The sequence below is a fragment of the Cladophialophora carrionii genome, assembly GCF_000365165.1.
Source record: "Cladophialophora carrionii CBS 160.54 unplaced genomic scaffold supercont1.3, whole genome shotgun sequence".
NCBI lineage: Eukaryota > Fungi > Ascomycota > Eurotiomycetes > Chaetothyriales > Herpotrichiellaceae > Cladophialophora > Cladophialophora carrionii.
This window is the reverse complement of record NW_008481828.1, coordinates 1,493,105-1,509,623: the sequence shown is the minus strand read 5'-3', so window position 1 is coordinate 1,509,623 and position 16,519 is coordinate 1,493,105. Positions and strand designations below refer to the sequence as shown.

The 16,519-nt window shown below is 54.4% G+C and overlaps 7 protein-coding genes across 7 annotated transcripts; 3 read left to right on the top strand and 4 right to left on the bottom strand.

Moving 5' to 3' along the window:
* Positions 1-306: 306 nt before the first annotated feature.
* Positions 307-1,107, bottom strand: G647_03934 (uncharacterized protein; the record flags this gene model as incomplete). Its single annotated transcript, XM_008728279.1, has 1 exon — positions 307-1,107. The coding sequence occupies one exon, from the start codon at positions 1,105-1,107 to the stop codon at positions 307-309; it is 801 nt and encodes a 266-aa protein (XP_008726501.1).
* A 1,258-nt stretch (positions 1,108-2,365) lies between these two features.
* G647_03933 (secondary thiamine-phosphate synthase enzyme) lies at positions 2,366-3,062 on the bottom strand (the record flags this gene model as incomplete). Its single annotated transcript, XM_008728278.1, has 2 exons — positions 2,366-2,524; positions 2,577-3,062. 2 exons carry the CDS (start codon positions 3,060-3,062, stop codon positions 2,366-2,368), a joined length of 645 nt encoding a protein of 214 aa, XP_008726500.1.
* A 167-nt stretch (positions 3,063-3,229) lies between these two features.
* G647_03932 (uncharacterized protein) lies at positions 3,230-3,901 on the top strand (the record flags this gene model as incomplete). The annotated part of the gene is made up of 1 exon (XM_008728277.1): positions 3,230-3,901. The coding sequence occupies one exon, from the start codon at positions 3,230-3,232 to the stop codon at positions 3,899-3,901; it is 672 nt and encodes a 223-aa protein (XP_008726499.1).
* A 1,236-nt stretch (positions 3,902-5,137) lies between these two features.
* On the bottom strand, positions 5,138-5,736 carry G647_03931 (uncharacterized protein; the record flags this gene model as incomplete). The annotated part of the gene is made up of 2 exons (XM_008728276.1): positions 5,138-5,188; positions 5,311-5,736. 2 exons carry the CDS (start codon positions 5,734-5,736, stop codon positions 5,138-5,140), a joined length of 477 nt encoding a protein of 158 aa, XP_008726498.1.
* A 2,622-nt stretch (positions 5,737-8,358) lies between these two features.
* G647_03930 (uncharacterized protein) lies at positions 8,359-11,024 on the top strand (the record flags this gene model as incomplete). Its single annotated transcript, XM_008728275.1, has 2 exons — positions 8,359-9,987; positions 10,044-11,024. The coding sequence occupies 2 exons, from the start codon at positions 8,359-8,361 to the stop codon at positions 11,022-11,024; spliced, it is 2,610 nt and encodes an 869-aa protein (XP_008726497.1).
* A 1,310-nt stretch (positions 11,025-12,334) lies between these two features.
* G647_03929 (uncharacterized protein) lies at positions 12,335-13,093 on the top strand (the record flags this gene model as incomplete). The annotated part of the gene is made up of 1 exon (XM_008728274.1): positions 12,335-13,093. One exon carries the CDS (start codon positions 12,335-12,337, stop codon positions 13,091-13,093), a length of 759 nt encoding a protein of 252 aa, XP_008726496.1.
* Positions 13,094-15,537: 2,444 nt separating this feature from the next.
* G647_03928 (uncharacterized protein) lies at positions 15,538-16,481 on the bottom strand (the record flags this gene model as incomplete). Its single annotated transcript, XM_008728273.1, has 2 exons — positions 15,538-16,215; positions 16,371-16,481. The coding sequence occupies 2 exons, from the start codon at positions 16,479-16,481 to the stop codon at positions 15,538-15,540; spliced, it is 789 nt and encodes a 262-aa protein (XP_008726495.1).
* Positions 16,482-16,519: the final 38 nt, after the last annotated feature.

Sequence of the window (16,519 nt, the reverse complement as noted above, 5' to 3'; positions counted from 1 at the left end):
ATGGAGAGCGTCCGACACGATACTTCTCCGTGGTGACTGGGCGTCGTTCGCTCATGGGCCCCTGCAAGGCAGAATCATCGACTGGATATTCAAAGGCAAATGTAATTCACGTGGCCATTGGATCTGGCAAGACGTGGAGGTCAAGACGTAGACTGACCCTTAGCGGGCTTTGGGAGGGAATTTCATGTCGAATCCGAAAAGAAGCCATCAGTGTTCAGGCTCGCCCGCTTGAGATCACCATACCTCCCAGCCGCGCCGCCAGCTCGTCTCGGAGGACCCCCCCCCCATCCGTCTCCAGCAGAATGGTCAGATTGTCTTTCTGGCTTTCTTCCTTTTCTTGTAGCTTCCCTGTTCTCTTCCTTTCCTCTTATTCCCCTGCTTGGCTTTCGGGTGGTCCATCGCAGTGCCTCGCATGTTACGGTGCTTTTGCTCGATCGCCTGGCGGACTTGCCGCATTTCTTCGTCAGAGTTGACGTCCTTTGGCTGATGCGACCGACGTTTGCCATGACTTGTTGGGGTTTGATGACCACGCGCCGTGTGAGAGTCTGAGGAGCGATCTGATCCGGATTCATCATCAGATTCAGAATGGTCATCAGCGTCAGAGGCAGAGCTCAGATCTTCGTCACCATCCGCTTGGATCCGATCTGATGGGGTTGCAATCCTCGATTTCCGCTTCCGGAACGTGCCAAAAGTCTGGCGCCCGCTGGGTTGAGCGGCGGTCCAAATATCGTCTTCGGATGAGCTGGCTTCTCCCTCTTCATGTTGGTCCCCCAAGGCGTTGAACCTATTGAGGGCGGTATTGCCATCGCGATTGGTCTTTCTGGCCGAATCTGATCCCTTATATTGTGGTACCTGCACTTTCACGTCAAGGACCCATTCTGTATCTGCCTCCTCGCGCCTGAACGTACTGACTCCACCTCGTGCCATAGTTGGAGAGGCAAGTCCATTGGGCAATTCGTTCATGGGTGTCCCTGGAATAGAGGTCACTGGGGAAGAAGTAGTGCTTTCGACTCGACGTCGCTTAGATGACGGTTCCGTGGCCGGAGTGTGAGTAGTAGAGGACGCTGCCGCAGACGTCGTGGGAGATGCAGCCGCGGCTCTTTGCATGAACTATAGGTTGCGCGGTGGCTTGTTTAGAAGAATACCTGTGCTGGGAGGGTTTCAAGTATCGTGACTCGACGACTGAAGCCAATGGGAGAGAGCGAGCTTACCTTCATATTCAGCAATCGCGACGACATCTGCTTCCCGTGCTGCGACGATGGCGTCCGCGCGAGTTCAGGTGTACTGAAGCCGGCCATTCTGTATTCAAGAAATGACGCAGGACAACTTTAAGCAGGACGTGAGGCGCAAGAGACAGGTCCTAGATTGGACAAGAAGGTCGCTTGCGGAGTAAAGTTGTCACTGTGAAGCGCGACGGTCATCCCAGATTGAGAAGCTGCGACAGTTCCAAGTGGTGCAATCATAAGGTAGTGGTCTCCTGGACGAAGGTGCTCCGACCGATGCGCTCACAGCTGACGTGGTACAAAATGGGCGACTTCAGCAGAGAACAAGAATGCTGGTACTCCGTACTCCATGCTCCAGAAATGTGCAAGTGACGATGGCCAGCCTTGCCGGCCTGGAAAATTAGTTTCGCCGAGCGGGTTTTACCAACAAGGCCGCGCGCGCATGCCGGGAGAGATCAGGCAACAAGCACATCTTAATTAAGATCTGCCTCTATCATATTAGAGCCTATGTGGCATGGACACATCTATACTGATGGAGTTATGGAATTTTCCTCCTTGCAAGCAGAAAATCGCTGCAAAATGATTATGACCACCACTTTACGCCGATCTGAGCAGCAAGGAAGCTCAATACCAGAGAGGACCATGGAATATCTCCCTCTTGTATTGTCCAAATGAGGTCTTGCACATTGCCAGGGCCCGTAGACCGTGAGGTGGTCCCAACGTCCGGTGCGCGGTGAGCATACACTTGCTCTTCCTGTACCTGTGGGATGGATAAAACATGCTACCATTCGAGGTTCGGTCACGGCTGCGTAGTCGAATTCCCAATTCAGTTTTCCCAGCCACTAAATGCTGTCGCTAGTGCATCAAGGAGGCCAATGGGGTGCTGGTCTTGTTCGAGCGTCCTAACTTGGTACTTGTCGGCGAGGAGGCGCTTGAGATGAAACTGGCGTCCCTATCTGCAGGCTGTCGAATCACAGAAGCAGCCGACAGAAAGCAAGGAATGTGATAACCAGTTCAGGTGGTTTCGCAGAATCTCAGAGGCCAGCCAATGAGGCAGACGTGGACCATATGTTGGTCGAGTCCGAAGACTACATGACCTGCGCATCTGGCCGATGGCCCTCTAAGTCGAGGAAACGTGTGGATCATCTTTTCTCGCCCTGGATTGTTGCAACTACTTTTCTTGAATGCTTCGCCGCCCGGAACTCCAGATACCATATGCCTTGCCAGGTGCCAGTGTTCAGGGTCCCATCTGTGATTGGGATTGTCACGCTTGCACCAACCAACGCAGACTTTATGTGTGCCTAGTGGGTGAATCAGTGACACACTCCGCTGCAACCATCATCGTATACCTACCGGCATATCGTCCAAGCCTTCCGCGGAGTGTCTGTATAGGTTGCCTTTCCTATCTTCGGGAGCTATTCTGTCCAGGGCATCGCTCATATCCTCCCGCACATCACTGTCCCAATTCTCATTCAACGATAGTGCACACGATGTATGTTGGATGAAGAGATTGAGCAACCCGACTTTGTAGTCCTTGATCTCGGGTACCGACGACACCACATGATCCGTGATGAGATACGAGCCGCGTGATTTTGAGGGCAGTGTGAAGGTCTTCTGAAACCACGATGTGGACATGTCGTCGTAAGTATTGTGCGGAACGCACCCTGCGGGACAATAGACAACGACTGGTGGGTTGTTCGTGTTCCTGAAGGGTAAAGTGAGTAGATGGTAAGGCAGGCCTAGAAGGTATTGCGGCACGCCTGGAAAGAGCGCGAGGACCAGGATCAGAACAGAGACCAAAGTAAAGTATCTGTGTTGCGTGACGTCTAGAGCAGGCATATCACAGCAGTAAAGAATGGAGGATGGTGGAGCGACGTCAAAGACCCGGTGCTGCGACGTCATAAGTGTCTGCATTCCGATGAGTTTCTCCGGCTCCGGATCCTCACTCTCACTTCACTTCTCCCTTATCTCTACCATCCAGTGTCTGAGTCCATACCGACGAGAGAATGACACTCCTGGAAGTTGCTTGCTTCAATGTGCAATCAGCCATCGTCGCAAATGAGGCTGGAGCAGATCGAATCGAGCTGTGTGACAACGCGGACCTCGGGGGAACAACTCCTCCGCTGAAGTGGCTGGACGAAATCCATGGCATAGTCAAAATCCCCATCAATGTCATGATTCGACCCCGAGGCGGTGATTTTGTCTATACGGATCCAGAGTTCCAGATCATGAAGGATGCCATAAACGCCTTCAAGTCTACGAAGATGGTCAGCGGCTTTGTCTTCGGCGTCCTCAGGCATAATCGAACCGTTGACGTCGAAAGAACCGTCGAGCTAGTCCGTCTTGCTGACCCGCTGCCATGCACATTTCACCGAGCCTTTGATGAGACTACTGACCTAGATCAAGCTTTTGAAGATGTCCTCGGTTGCGGAATACATTCAATTCTCACCTCGGGTGGAGCTTCGAAGGCGGTTCACGCCTGTGAGACGCTGGCACGGCTCGTGAAGAAGGCTGACGGCAGGGTCGTTGTAATGCCAGGCGGGGGTGTCAGATCGACGAACATTGGTGCGCTAAAGGAATCGACCAATGCCTCAGCCTATCATTCTTCAGCGTTGCTAGGCTCAAACATGGTGGCCAACGCCCAAGAGATCGAGCAGATGGAAATGGAAGTCCGGTAGCGACCTTGTCTGCAGCATTGTTATCAAAACTCTACGCAGGTGGCACCTTCAATGCCTAACTTGGCTCGACTATGTCTAAGTCACTCTTCGGTGAACTTCATGTCACTCTCATTTCGGACGCCTGGACTTTCGCCTTCACACACTTCCGTACCACAAGTCTCTTCTCGAATGGGAGATCCAAGCCTGTGATCTCAGGCAACCAGATGTCGATGGCTGTGACACCACGAATGTAAGCGCCACCCCCAGAAGAGCTTGAGCGCGCTCCCGCCCCCAGCAAACGGATTTGATTGAAAAGGTGTACCCACCTTGTCACAATCTTCACGGAAGGAAATGAAACTGAGCAATCGCGACCAATTTGCTATACAAGCCCGCGGAGAGAATACGGACCCAAGGGCATGATGCTGCATCCGTGGTGACGCCGGTGACCGGACGCCTAATAGCAGGATGCCGCCGTTCGTTCATGGCAACGCCGAAGCGAACGAGCTTGACTGAACAATTCCCAGATTCAAGATGACGCAGGAAAGGGCACCCACAACTGTGGAACCCCAGAAAAAGAGCATCCGTCGACCGACGCTCATTAAAGCGAAGGGAAACCACTGCAGCACGGACACATCAGGAGGCAGACCTATTCCGTTCCAACCAACAGATAAGTAGAAAGGAGGTATGGTGTCTGAGCTTCCGAGGAGCTAGTCGGGTAAACCCGTTCTAGCATGCAAGCAAAGGGCAACATGGATCAGCGAATCGAGCTCACTAGCTCTAATGGCTACGTGGCAGGCTTTACAACGTTGCATGCAGCATTACGAGCATAAAGACCCCTTAACAGAAGTGATCACCGTAAAAAGTACGCAAAGACTTCCTTACCTCTCTTGTGATCTGTTCAAAACTCTGAGAGCTGTATAAGAGCGGCTGCAGTCGAAACGATACGTACTTTCGAAATCAGTAGGGCCGCCCAATTATCCCAGCACGGAATTTAACATCGCTGGGAACACGTCCATCTCCCAACGTCAGTCTCTTCCCGCAAACGGTAAGCCCTGGGAAAGCGAGCCACGTCTGGAGCCTCATGCATCGAATTAGCCAGCTGGAGAGGGCTAAGATGAAGGCGATAGACAGTGAGACCGGGACAAGAACGCAGACTAGGGGCGAATAAACCTCGGGTCTCGTCTCCCACCATTTATCCCGTAGCACTGCTAGCTAGTACAGGTATCTCCTCTCCCCCATCCAGCCACCATGCTCTCCTTAGTCCGCAATCCCGCTCATCAAGCTGCCCACGACCACTCCAAACGGAATCTGGAGAAAAGCTTAGTTAGCCAGCCCAGCCCAGAAGGGACGGATCAATCCGGGTACGGGGTCCCGAGAAGGCGGAAAGTAACTTGTATACAGCACAAACATAATGGCGTCACACCACTTACAAACCCCCAGTGATTCCACTCCCCGCCTCCAATCTGGCGCTTACTCACAAACCCGTCCACCAGGGCGACGCCCGTCGCGCTCCACACCAAGGCCGTACACGCCCTGTGACTGCCCCAGAAACTCGTGGACAAGAGGCCCACGCCCAGCACGAGCGTTCTCGAGCCGTATAGCATCATGAGCGATTCGGCGAGGCGGCCTTCGGGGGTGTCGATGATTTTCGTGATGTCGACGTCAGCGACTGCGGGCTGCGAATCCGACCCGGAGGACTGATCGTCCGTGGATGAGGCGACGGCACCCGGGTGCGGGAATCCCCACATTGCGAGCGCGCCGCGAGGGTTCAGCAGGGCGTTGATGCCCAGACCGGCGGCGAAGAGGCCGGAGGCACGGGCAATGTAGTACAAGTAAGGGGAGCGGGAGGTGGGCATCGTGGGTTTGGGCCGGGAATGTTTGGACTGGGCGGGGGCGAGAAAGTCGATGTGGTTCGTGGATGAATGTCGACGGCCCGGAGGTATGTTGCGCTATGTTATGGTCTGCGATGAGTCGTTGCAGGACTTAGGCGTCGAGAGTTGAGAACATGAGTTGTCGAGAATTCGTACAGAGTCCGAGCACGTACAGGCAGGGCCGGCGGATTAAGCTTCATGCTGCGTAACCTTGACCGGAGGCGGCTACTGTACGAGTAGGTCAAGCTAGCGTCGTACACTTGTGCGAATGCGGGGGATTAGGGAAGAGCTGAGCATCTGGAGTCTTGTGTGAGGTACGGAGTACAGACCCAAGTACGGAGTACAGAGTGTCTGGTACCTCGTACAGGACGGTTGTCTCTGACGTGATGTGTCTGCAGGCGTGGTCTCAAGATAGTGTCTCCTGGGCTATTCACCACGACTACAGCTTGGACATGCTATGACACTGATTTCAGACGTCAAGCTGCGATGCGTCCGCTTACCAGGTAATATCTTCCCCGGCTAGTATATTCGAGCTGGGACGAAAAGGGTCATGCCAAATCAGCGATACTTGGTGGCCAGACAAGTGAGTAATGTCGAGTCCTGTCAGGACTGGTCTCAACGTCCAGAGTGAGGTACTCGTACATGCTCGTTCATTCACGTTGTCAACATGCATGCACGTCTCCTCTGCAGGCGTCGAAACGGTGATGCAGGCGGCCTGCCATGTGGTTACTTAGGTGTATTTGTACTGGAAAGTGGGCCTGAGCTGTCGTGCCACTCGCATTCAAGCCTGGTCGGGTTGTCAAAGCTCACAGCAGCTTGGGGAATACCTGGCAATGCTGCAAACAGTACACCCTTGGGATTATCAAGTTGCAGCCTATCTCACTCCGGGTCGGCCACCAGCAGCAGGAAAGATGATTCGGGCGATTGATTTGTAGGAGAGCCTTCTGATCAACGTTTTCAGGGGAGTATACTGTACATAAGTGACCGGTGCCCAAAGCTTCGCCACTTCAAATACAGCATGGTAACTTGCAAAGCCAGGTCTTAAGAGTTCGACAATGCAGTTGCAAACGGATTCGGGACAGGTCTCAGTCAAGCGGCAATCAACTCATTCCACGGAACCCGTCCGAATTCCTTTAGACGGGCTCATCAAATACGAGGTACTCCGTACCTACTCCGTACTCGTGGCCGAAAGGTGCATAATCATGGCATGGTGAAAGTCAAATATCAAGGTGGGAATTTGTTGGCAAAACACGTCTCCACGATTCAATCCGTGCTCAGCCTTCACAGCGAGACACTGGATATGCATGTTGGCGGCTTTGAGAGCTTCCAAATCGCCATATATAAGATTAGCGAACCTTCTCCCATGCGACCCAATGCGCCTCTTCTCTGATCACATTGCGGCACTCTCAGCTTCTGAGGCTTTCCGATGAAGCTTTGCGCGATGCTTTGGCCCGTCTCGTGATGGAGACCGAGGCGCCGAACAAACGCTGTTCGAGTCTCAGAGCAATCTTCCCAACTCGTATGGTACGGCCTTTAATTAGAAAAGACGTCTGGGCGGGTTGATGGGCGCCTTACCCAGTACGTACCTGATTCGGCCCGCGGGAAGAAATTAGTGTTCCGATGTGAAAGGGCATCGATGCTTCTGGAGATTAGCGTTGGGTAGGCGGCCCCTAAACCCTTAGCGCCTACAAAGCTCGCCTAGGCCTGGCCTGTTAGCCTTAACCGTGGATACTGAGCGTGCAATCGAGTCAGGGGAGAGACGCCCCCGCAACGCTACGCGAACACAGGCGACTTCCACATTCACCGTCGTCTTTCTTTGCTGACCTTCCGCCTTCAACAACACGCCTCTACACGATTCGACTTACCGTTGCGGTGCATGTACTGGACCATGACAGCAACAAAGTCAATGCCAACGGCTGCCATGCGACATCTATCATATGGTCTCTGACATGGACGGCCTCCGAATCCGAGATATGACGCGCTGAGTCCGTCCCTGTCACCCCTGTCTCAGCTGCCCTTGGCTCCAGTTATGTGGCTCTTGACAAGTCTCCCGTTTCATTAATCTCCTGCTAGGTCTTCTTGAAGGCAAGTCAACCTCCACCAGCCAAGAACGTGGTCAGCCCCATCATCAAATGGCTATGCACGAAACCTCCTTTTCCCTGCGCTTTCCAATCTCCTTTTGCCGAGAATCGACCACATGGCGCGCCAGCGCAGCCACAAGCCTGGCTCCACCAACTGAAAGAAAACAGCCGAGCCATGGCTCAACACACATCGGCCGCGTGCCCCTGTCTCTTTGCGACGCGAAATCACAGTCAAGGTGGGTAAGATCTTCTGTCTCGGGCGTGCAAAGACGGCGGGAGACCTCGTTCCAGGTGGCGGAGGCGCGTCTGAGAATCATGAGATGATGACAGTCAAGCACTCCATGGCTTGCATCAAGCGACGCCTCGGAATTATGGCTAAACCGACAATGAGCCGCCTTATTTGTACATGTTGTAGGCGACCTCCATCTTGTTGCTCTTCCTGTCTCTACATTCCTTCTCACACCAACCGTGATTTTGAAAGCAGTTGCTTTCGTCCCTTCGTTTTTATTTTGTCACTCCTTTCCTAATGAAGTCACTCCTTTACACTGCGGCGTTGTTGCCGCTGGCTTCCCTCGCCGTGGCAGGGAAGCCGCACGAAGTAGACGAAGTCGTGGTGGTCACAACAACACGAACCGTCACCGTCTGCCCGATCACAGATTACTGGACCTGCGCGCCTGACGGGCCAACAGGAACAGGGGCATGGGACGATTGGGGCTCAACCTCTCCTACGGGTGTCGTGACCACGACAACGAAGACGGGAGGCCCAGCTACAACGACCCCGGGGAACGGAAACGGAGGCGATGATGATGGTCATGGTGGACATGGCGGCCACGGAAGTGGCTCTTCCACCACCCCGGTTGGTCCGGGGACCACCTCGTCATCGAATGACGACGGTCATGGCGGACACGGAGGCGGTCCTGGTTCCTGGACGTCGTCCACCACCCCAGCCGGCCCTGTAACCACTTCTTCATCGACTGACGACGGCCACGGCGGGCACGGCGGTGACTCGACCAGCTCGACCACAACAAGCTACAACCACGATCATCCAGGCGGCTCAGACTCCACCACGAGCTCTCCTGTTGCACCGACTCTGCCAACGTACACTACCTCTGCAGGGACGACCTCAAGCCACGGTTCAGATGGCCCAGGCAAAGACAGCAGCACGAGCTCTTCTCCTGCGGGCACCCACTCGACCAGCAGCGCCACGACCTCTGCCGGCGTCACCACCTCGGCGTCGTTGACCACAAGTTCCAGCACCACTAAGACTACCACGTCATCCACTTCTTGCATCCCATCTCAGACCGTCTCGGCTCTTCCCGAGACGGGCTGCAATGACAACACCGCAAACGACCGTAGCAAGTGGTGCGGCAAGTCCGTTGGCGATGATACACATGTCCATTATGAGTCTGGCGACACCAAGTACTTCCAACTCACCATCACTTCCGGCCAGGCCGACTTCGACGGCACTTCTCGCCCTTCATTCTTGATCAACGGCGGAACTCCTGGTCCTCTGATTGAAGTCAACTACGGTGACTGGGTGGAGGTGACAGTTACCAACTTGATGACTGACAATGCTACCACTATTCACTGGCACGGTGTGCGACAGATCGACACCAACGATCAGGACGGTGTCCCTGGTGTTACTGAGTGTGCTATCCCACCCCTTGCTGTGCGTACCTACAAGTGGCATGCTTCGACCTACGGAACTGGCTGGTACCACTCTCACGCCCTTTCCCAGTATGGTGGTGGTATCCGAGGGCCCGTCATCATCCACGGACCTTCAACCGCCAACTACGACTACGATATGGGCACCGTCATGGTTGATGAGATCTTCTCCCAGACCATCTTCCAGATGGCGTGGAACATTGCACGTCTCCGAGGTCCCCTCCCTGCAGCGGTCAACTACATGCTCAACGGCAAGAACAAGGCAGTCGATGGCAGCAAGGGCAAGTCTGCGGAATGGACCGTTCATCCTGGCAAGAAGCATCTCTTCCGCATCATCAACTCTTCTGCGCAGGCTTCTTATGTTATCCACTTTGACAATCACAAGATGACCGTCATCAGCGCTGATTATACTCCGATTGTGCCATATACGACTGACACCCTGTACATCAACCCCGGTCAACGGTATAATGTCATCGTCGAGATGAACCAGGTAAGTCGCTCCTCCATCTGTGATACTTTTCCGGCGATTAACTGACACTCCCGCAGACTCCTGGCGCTTACTTCCTCCGAGCCATCACGCAAACCGGTTGCGGTACCCAGAATCTGAACAACGGTCTCGGCTCCCTGGCCAACGGTATCTTCACTTACAAGGGCAGCTGCGGCGCGCCGGTTACCGACACCTTGACCCCGACAATTGGCTCAACCCTCCAAACCGACTGCAAGGACGAGCCCCTCGCCAGCCTGGTTCCATTCGTTCAGAAGAACGGTGGATCTCAAGACAAATTCACCTCCAGTGCCCAGCTCCTCCCCGGTGGCAACGCCGCGCAGCAGGCCTTTGACGGCTACGGCCCCATCACCAGATGGTACTTCGGCCCCATGGGTTCCGTCTCGTCCAACACCGCCGGCACCCTGGGCAGCAGCGCCATCACCGTTGACTACGACAACCCGACGCTCAAGAACATGGCCACGCTCCCAAGCGTCGGCTTCAACAGCTCCATCTACTCCAACGCAGTGGTCCTTGACGGCACGCCAGGCGACTGGGTCTACTTCGTCATCCAGAACAACTTCCAGACCTCGCATCCTATCCACTTGCACGGTCACGATTTCTCCGTCCTGGGCCAAGGCAAAGGCACCTTCAGCTCTGCGCAGGCCTCGAGCCTCAACTTCGCCAACCCCATCCGCCGAGACACAGCCCTCCTCTTCGGTATCCCCGGCCAGGGTGGCGCGCCGCAAGGTGGCTGGACCGTCATTGGCTTCCAAACCGACAACCCGGGCGCTTGGGTCATGCATTGCCACATCATCTGGCACGCCGACGGTGGTATGGCTCTGCAGTACATTGAGCAGCCTGATGCGATCCCCGCTTCGGACTACTACACGAGCGAGAGCTTCCAGAGCGAATGCTCGGCTTACGATGCCTACGTTACCGGTGGTGGCGACAAGCCCGCCTCGTATGAGTCTGGCCTGAAGAGAGATTTGCAGCGACACCGGTACGGTGAGAAGCGGTTCGGACGACACGGCATGCATTAGGCAAGGAAGCCAGTACGGGCAGCATTGGAGGGAGGGCAGCGGATGTAGATAATTGATCGTGAGGTACAGGACACGATCGAGCTGATTGGACACTTGAGATGTTGGAGGTACGCATCAGCTTGGGAATCAAGGTTAACATGTCCTTTCCAGTTTGGCCTGTCTGTCTGTATGGAATGGATAGGATCTCTGGCACGCAGCGGTACATAATACGACGACGTCCTGGTTATATTTTCCTTCGTCCCCTAGGATGGCTATGTTACTCGACTTGTTCAACAGGTGAGGTAGTCAGTCAGATTCATCAACACTTTTTGTATAGGAAATCTAGCTTGGACGACGTGTGACTGCCTGCTTTCTTATTGGGAGGTGTTCCTAGTTGCATCCCTTCAATTGAATCCTACATGCTGCGTCGAGGACCTTTCCCGAGAGAACCCTTGCATGATACATTGGATCTCTTCCGGAAGATGGTTTCTCCAGTTCCATGCTTCCCCTTTCAACCCTCCTGTTTCCGCTCCCGAGGCCCTAATTCAAGGTCAGGGGTTGGCTCTAGCCTCGGAGCGAACGACTCTAGACTTCTCTCCAAGAATACGAGCTCCTCCAGTAGCATCCATCACCAGAAACACCTTGGCAGTATCAAAGCGCGTGACGAAACCGCCACCTCAACGAAGGGGCCATACTCATTTTATATCTCCTTTCCCCGGAACCGGTAGGCGAAGGTCGTTGTGGGCACCTACACAGCAAGCACTGCCACTGATCGCGAGGATAAGTAGACGCCCAATTGTACAGTATAGGGAATGAGTACAGAGCACAAAACGGACGATTCTGCAAAGCCAGCGGTAAGCCCCATCCAGCGGCCCGGAAGGTCTAAGACTCTCTGAGAAGTCCAGATCCCCAGTGTGTCATGAGTTCAGCTGCCAAGGACGCCAGACGCCCAGAGCTCAACGTCGGCACCGGTAGTGGCGCCCATACAATATCGTTTTTATACGAATACCAAGCCTGGCTTCAAGCCTCGCCGTCCAGATCAAGCAACACTTCACCCCTGAGCTTGGTTTGACGCCGGGAGAAACGAGTTTTCGCCAAAGGTCCCTTTCCTCGTGGCCGTCCTAGGAACTCTTGCAAACATGTATATCAAGGTGTGTGGACGTTCTCTGTCCCATTCACAAGGCAACTAAGGTGTGTGTGTACTCTCTCGTTTTGAAGCCGGAACACTGCAGACCTCTGTCTGTCTTACGCTCCTTCTCTCAACACTCACGCTCGTTGAATCCTCTGCCCATCTACCGCAGTCTTTGCCTTCTTTCCTGTCATTGCCCACAATGAAGACCTTCACTCTCACTCTCACCTCCACTTCGTACCTCTTCCTCGCCATCGCGGCCACTGCACGCCTGGCCCAGGCCCAATCCTACTGCGACGCCTCGGTCGGCTACGTGCTCCCGGACAGCACCTCTGACTCAGGCACCGACACGTCAGGGTACACGCCCGACAGCGGCGACTGCGACGCCGAATGCCAACTGTATTACTCGCAGCAGCAGACGCTCTACTCGGACTACTTCAACGACGCAGTCACGGCCGGGGGCAACTCGTTCCTCAGCGCCGCCGGCGGCAAACGCAAACGCGACCATCTGCAACATCATACCCGTCGGGCGTCCAGTGGAGCCGCAGCAGCAGCAGCAGCAGGATTGTCGCCACGCCAGAGTGGTGGCGATGGTAGCGACGGTGGCGATCTCTACTTGACCTGCACGGCGGCCGAAACCTGCTTCGTGTACGAGAACATCCCGCTGTGCATTGATATGGCGACGGGCGACTTCACCGACCCGACGGGCGGGTCTGGCAACGTCCTTACGGGGACTTATAATGCTGCCGTGGACACGGGGTCCAGTGGGACGACAGGGAGTGACGACGACGACACGGACTCTGATTCTGGTTCTGGCTCTGGTTCTGATTCCACCGACATAACGTCGAGTGGCAGCAGCTCTAGTGCGTCGTCTAATGGAGCGTCGTCGTCAACCCGTGCGGGAGGCATCACTTTGGGTGCTGTTGTTTTCGCAGCTGTGTTTGCCTTGCTTGCGAATTGAGTACAAGCCTGTGGAAGGAAAGGGAAGGGAAGGGAGGGGGCTGATGGTGACCAGGCAAACATTCCAGGCAGGGATACCGAGCGAGTACACGAGTACACGAGCACATGGATGGCAGGCGGCAGACGGCAGACGGCAGACGGCAGACGGCAGACATTCAGGCACTTATGGGCATGTACCATGTACGATATGAGACGACACACATCTGGTCGCGTAGAACATGACAGCAATGAGACTCTATTTGCAATGTGATTGTCCATTCCGTGCGGTCCATACAGAGTATTGCGTCCAACGTGAAAATCGTCGTCCATGACAGGCATGCCCACTGCGGTCCCAACATAGCCTGCTACACAGTATACAGTACCTTGTGTACCCTCGAGCCTTCACGCTGATTCGAGTATAGTACAGCACAGTCAGTACATTTGCCCGCGTGCGTGCAAGTATAGAGGTAGGTGCATAGGTAGGATCCTCCAACCACCACCACCATAACATCGCCTGTACAGAAATTCCTCATGAAAGCGAATATAATGACCGGTTTTCGATATCCCTACGCGGTATGCACTCGCATGGACTCGCATGGACTCCGTTCTTTTGGCGTTTTACAATAAATTCACGGCGAAAGAAAATATCAAGTCGCGTTTTGCGAGACACAGGTGTGTATGTACTTTGTACTTCAACCTTCGTACTTTGTACATCTCGCCTTTTGTTCTCTCAGCCCTTAGACAGGGGCCTGACTTGTCCGGTTGTCCAGGTGGGCGAGCCAAGTACGCATGAATTCTTGGGAGGGTAGTATAAGTCCCAAAACAAATGCGAGCAGGCCAGTGATCCCCTCTTCCCTAGCTGCGTACGAGAATGCTCCCTCTTCCCTAGCTGTCTACGAGAGCTTACACTTCGATGAGCGCCTAGAGTGCATAGAGAGAGAGGCTCAACCTAGGTGCCGTATATGGTATGTAATTATGTCTGCGTTGTCTTCTCAGCAAGGCGTACTGCAATACGGACGCGGGTGGGGTTTCGGTACAAGTGAGTGCTTGTAGTTGGATTTTGGGACAGTTAAGTATGTGCTATATCATATATCATATAGTAGGATCGTTGTTCCGGTAATTTTAGCTACTTTTACCTATTCGATTCGGGTTCGGCTTCACCTTCGACTTCGAGTTCGACTTCGGGTTCAAGCTTGGACCTGAAGTTGGATTTTTTTTCTGAAACCCTCGAAGTGGTTGTGCAAGTGTAGGGGCTCCTTGATGAACACTTTTGCATTGGGAGGTCGAGAATGGAGCGGAGCGAGCAGAACCATCACATCGAATTCCATGGTCCGTGTGTCTGACGTGTATACGAGGTGATGGTGGATGTACATACAGTACGAAGCGATGATTGACGGCCTTGCTGAAGATCTCGGACCCACGAGTCAGTCAGCAGCTGTCAGGAGAGTGCGGATATATCTGGGACGGGCGTGTCGCTATGCTTCTTATGCTCTTGTGCTGGTGTGCTGCTTCTGGTAGCATATCCTGCAAATCATGCCCAAAGCATACATTTGATATTGAGAATCCGTGCGTTCTGCAGGGATTACGGGGATAAATAGTGATAGACGTGGGAGTCGGAAATCTACGCACGTCGACGCCCAGCCGGGAAGCATCGTGAACGGGAAAGGAAAGCATTTGCCACGACAGGTACGGAGTATAGCCAAGCTTGCCGCCCCGCGAGTCACGGTGCAGACCTATACTGTACACGAATGGGTGTCAATGGGGATCCGTGGTCGAGGAATTCTGGCCGCCAGGAGACGTCGTCGCATAGGGGGATTATGAGAACCTGCGGAAACAGTTGGCGAGGAAGTGATATATATCAAGGTCATCGGCTAGAGTGGACTGGCTATCAAGTCGCGTGGCATCGCTGTCGTGAACATGGGGCTGGGAGCGAACAATATACTCTGCACAGTACAGCTTGGATGGCGTCCCATTGATCCCCTGACATGCGGAATGGAGGGAGGCCGGTCCTCAACAATGCTGCACAGAGTTGTCCTCTCTGGCGGGTCCACGATTATACCCGGTATTCCAAGAGTGTCCGTTCAAACCTACCTTCGCACGCCTCCGCCGGACGTCCAAGTCGGCATGAGATGTAGCACCAAGACTCTTTCGGAACTATGCAAGACGTTGGTAGATTGCTGACAGAGGTGTTCCATTCTAGTGTGTGGCGGGCTTACTGCTCGGTTGTTGCACCCAACACTGACTTGAGCGTCTGGTGCAACTGCGGCAAGGGAGTCACAGGAATTAAAAACAGCGGGATTAGAAACGGAAAGGAATGCATCATACCGCTGTGTACGAAAGTCTTGAATCATGCCTGCATCATATCATGGTGCATGATAGCTTCAGAGCCATGGCTGGAGGGACGAGATGAGCCCTGTGTATCTCAGATCTTGAGCTGCTCGTGTCGTTATACCCTTGGACCCGAGCTCAAGGAGCGGTCCTTGAGCTCCTCCAGGCTCGTTCAAACACTGCTCTTAACTTGACGGCCTCGTCCGAGCTTCGTATCCTCTGCTCTAAGAATCCCTGTAGATCGGTCCAGAATTCACTCGTCTCCAAGACATTCTCGCCACTTATCCCACCAGGCTGAACCGGTTCCGTCGTGCTCTCTACGCCCTCCATCGGCGTTGCTTCACCGCCTGCCGTCTTTTCTGAAGTCGGAGCCGGAGTCGCCGTCGTAGCCGTGCCTTTACTGGCCTCATGTGCCGGAGGCTGTGCCTGAGGAGGCGGATCCGGCGCGCCACCCATGACCATCACTCCGATCTCTACCTCTCCGCCCTTCGCAACAACGTCGCTCCCATCGAGCGCTTCCCGAATGGTCCTCTTACTCGGCGGAATAGGTTTCTTATTCCACAGCAACTTGATCTTTTCCGTGGCTACAACGCTGGGTCCACCCAGATAGGACTGGATTTGTTCTTTGATTGCCTGCAAGGTTGTCGTCGTGGGTTCTATCGAAGGAAGCGTGAGCGTCATGTGAGGATTTCGTGCGGACTTGAGGATCAGGGTGACAGTCGGAGTGGCGGGTTCGGCGCCCGGTGCTGGAGCGGTGGTGGGCGCTGATTTGGGCGGCGGCGGGTGTGGTGGTGTCGAGAGTTTGGGAAGGACATACTGGCGCGTATATTGTTAGCATGCTTTTCCTCCAGGTCACTTGTCGTGCCATGGCATCGGATTCATCCGCCGTCAGCTATCCTTCCGCCAGGTGATTGCGCAAGGCATAGCCGGCCCCCCATTGATGGGAATCCACGGCGCGGCAGAAGACTTACAGGTACTCTCATCTGAAACGTCTTTGGGTCGAAGACATGGTCGGCCTGGTATTTCGACGTTTTGTTATCCAGCGATGTGAGGAATTGTTTTGCGGATTGTAGGTCGCCCATGTTGTTGGCGGCTGCTTGGGCTCGTCGCTCTACCTCCA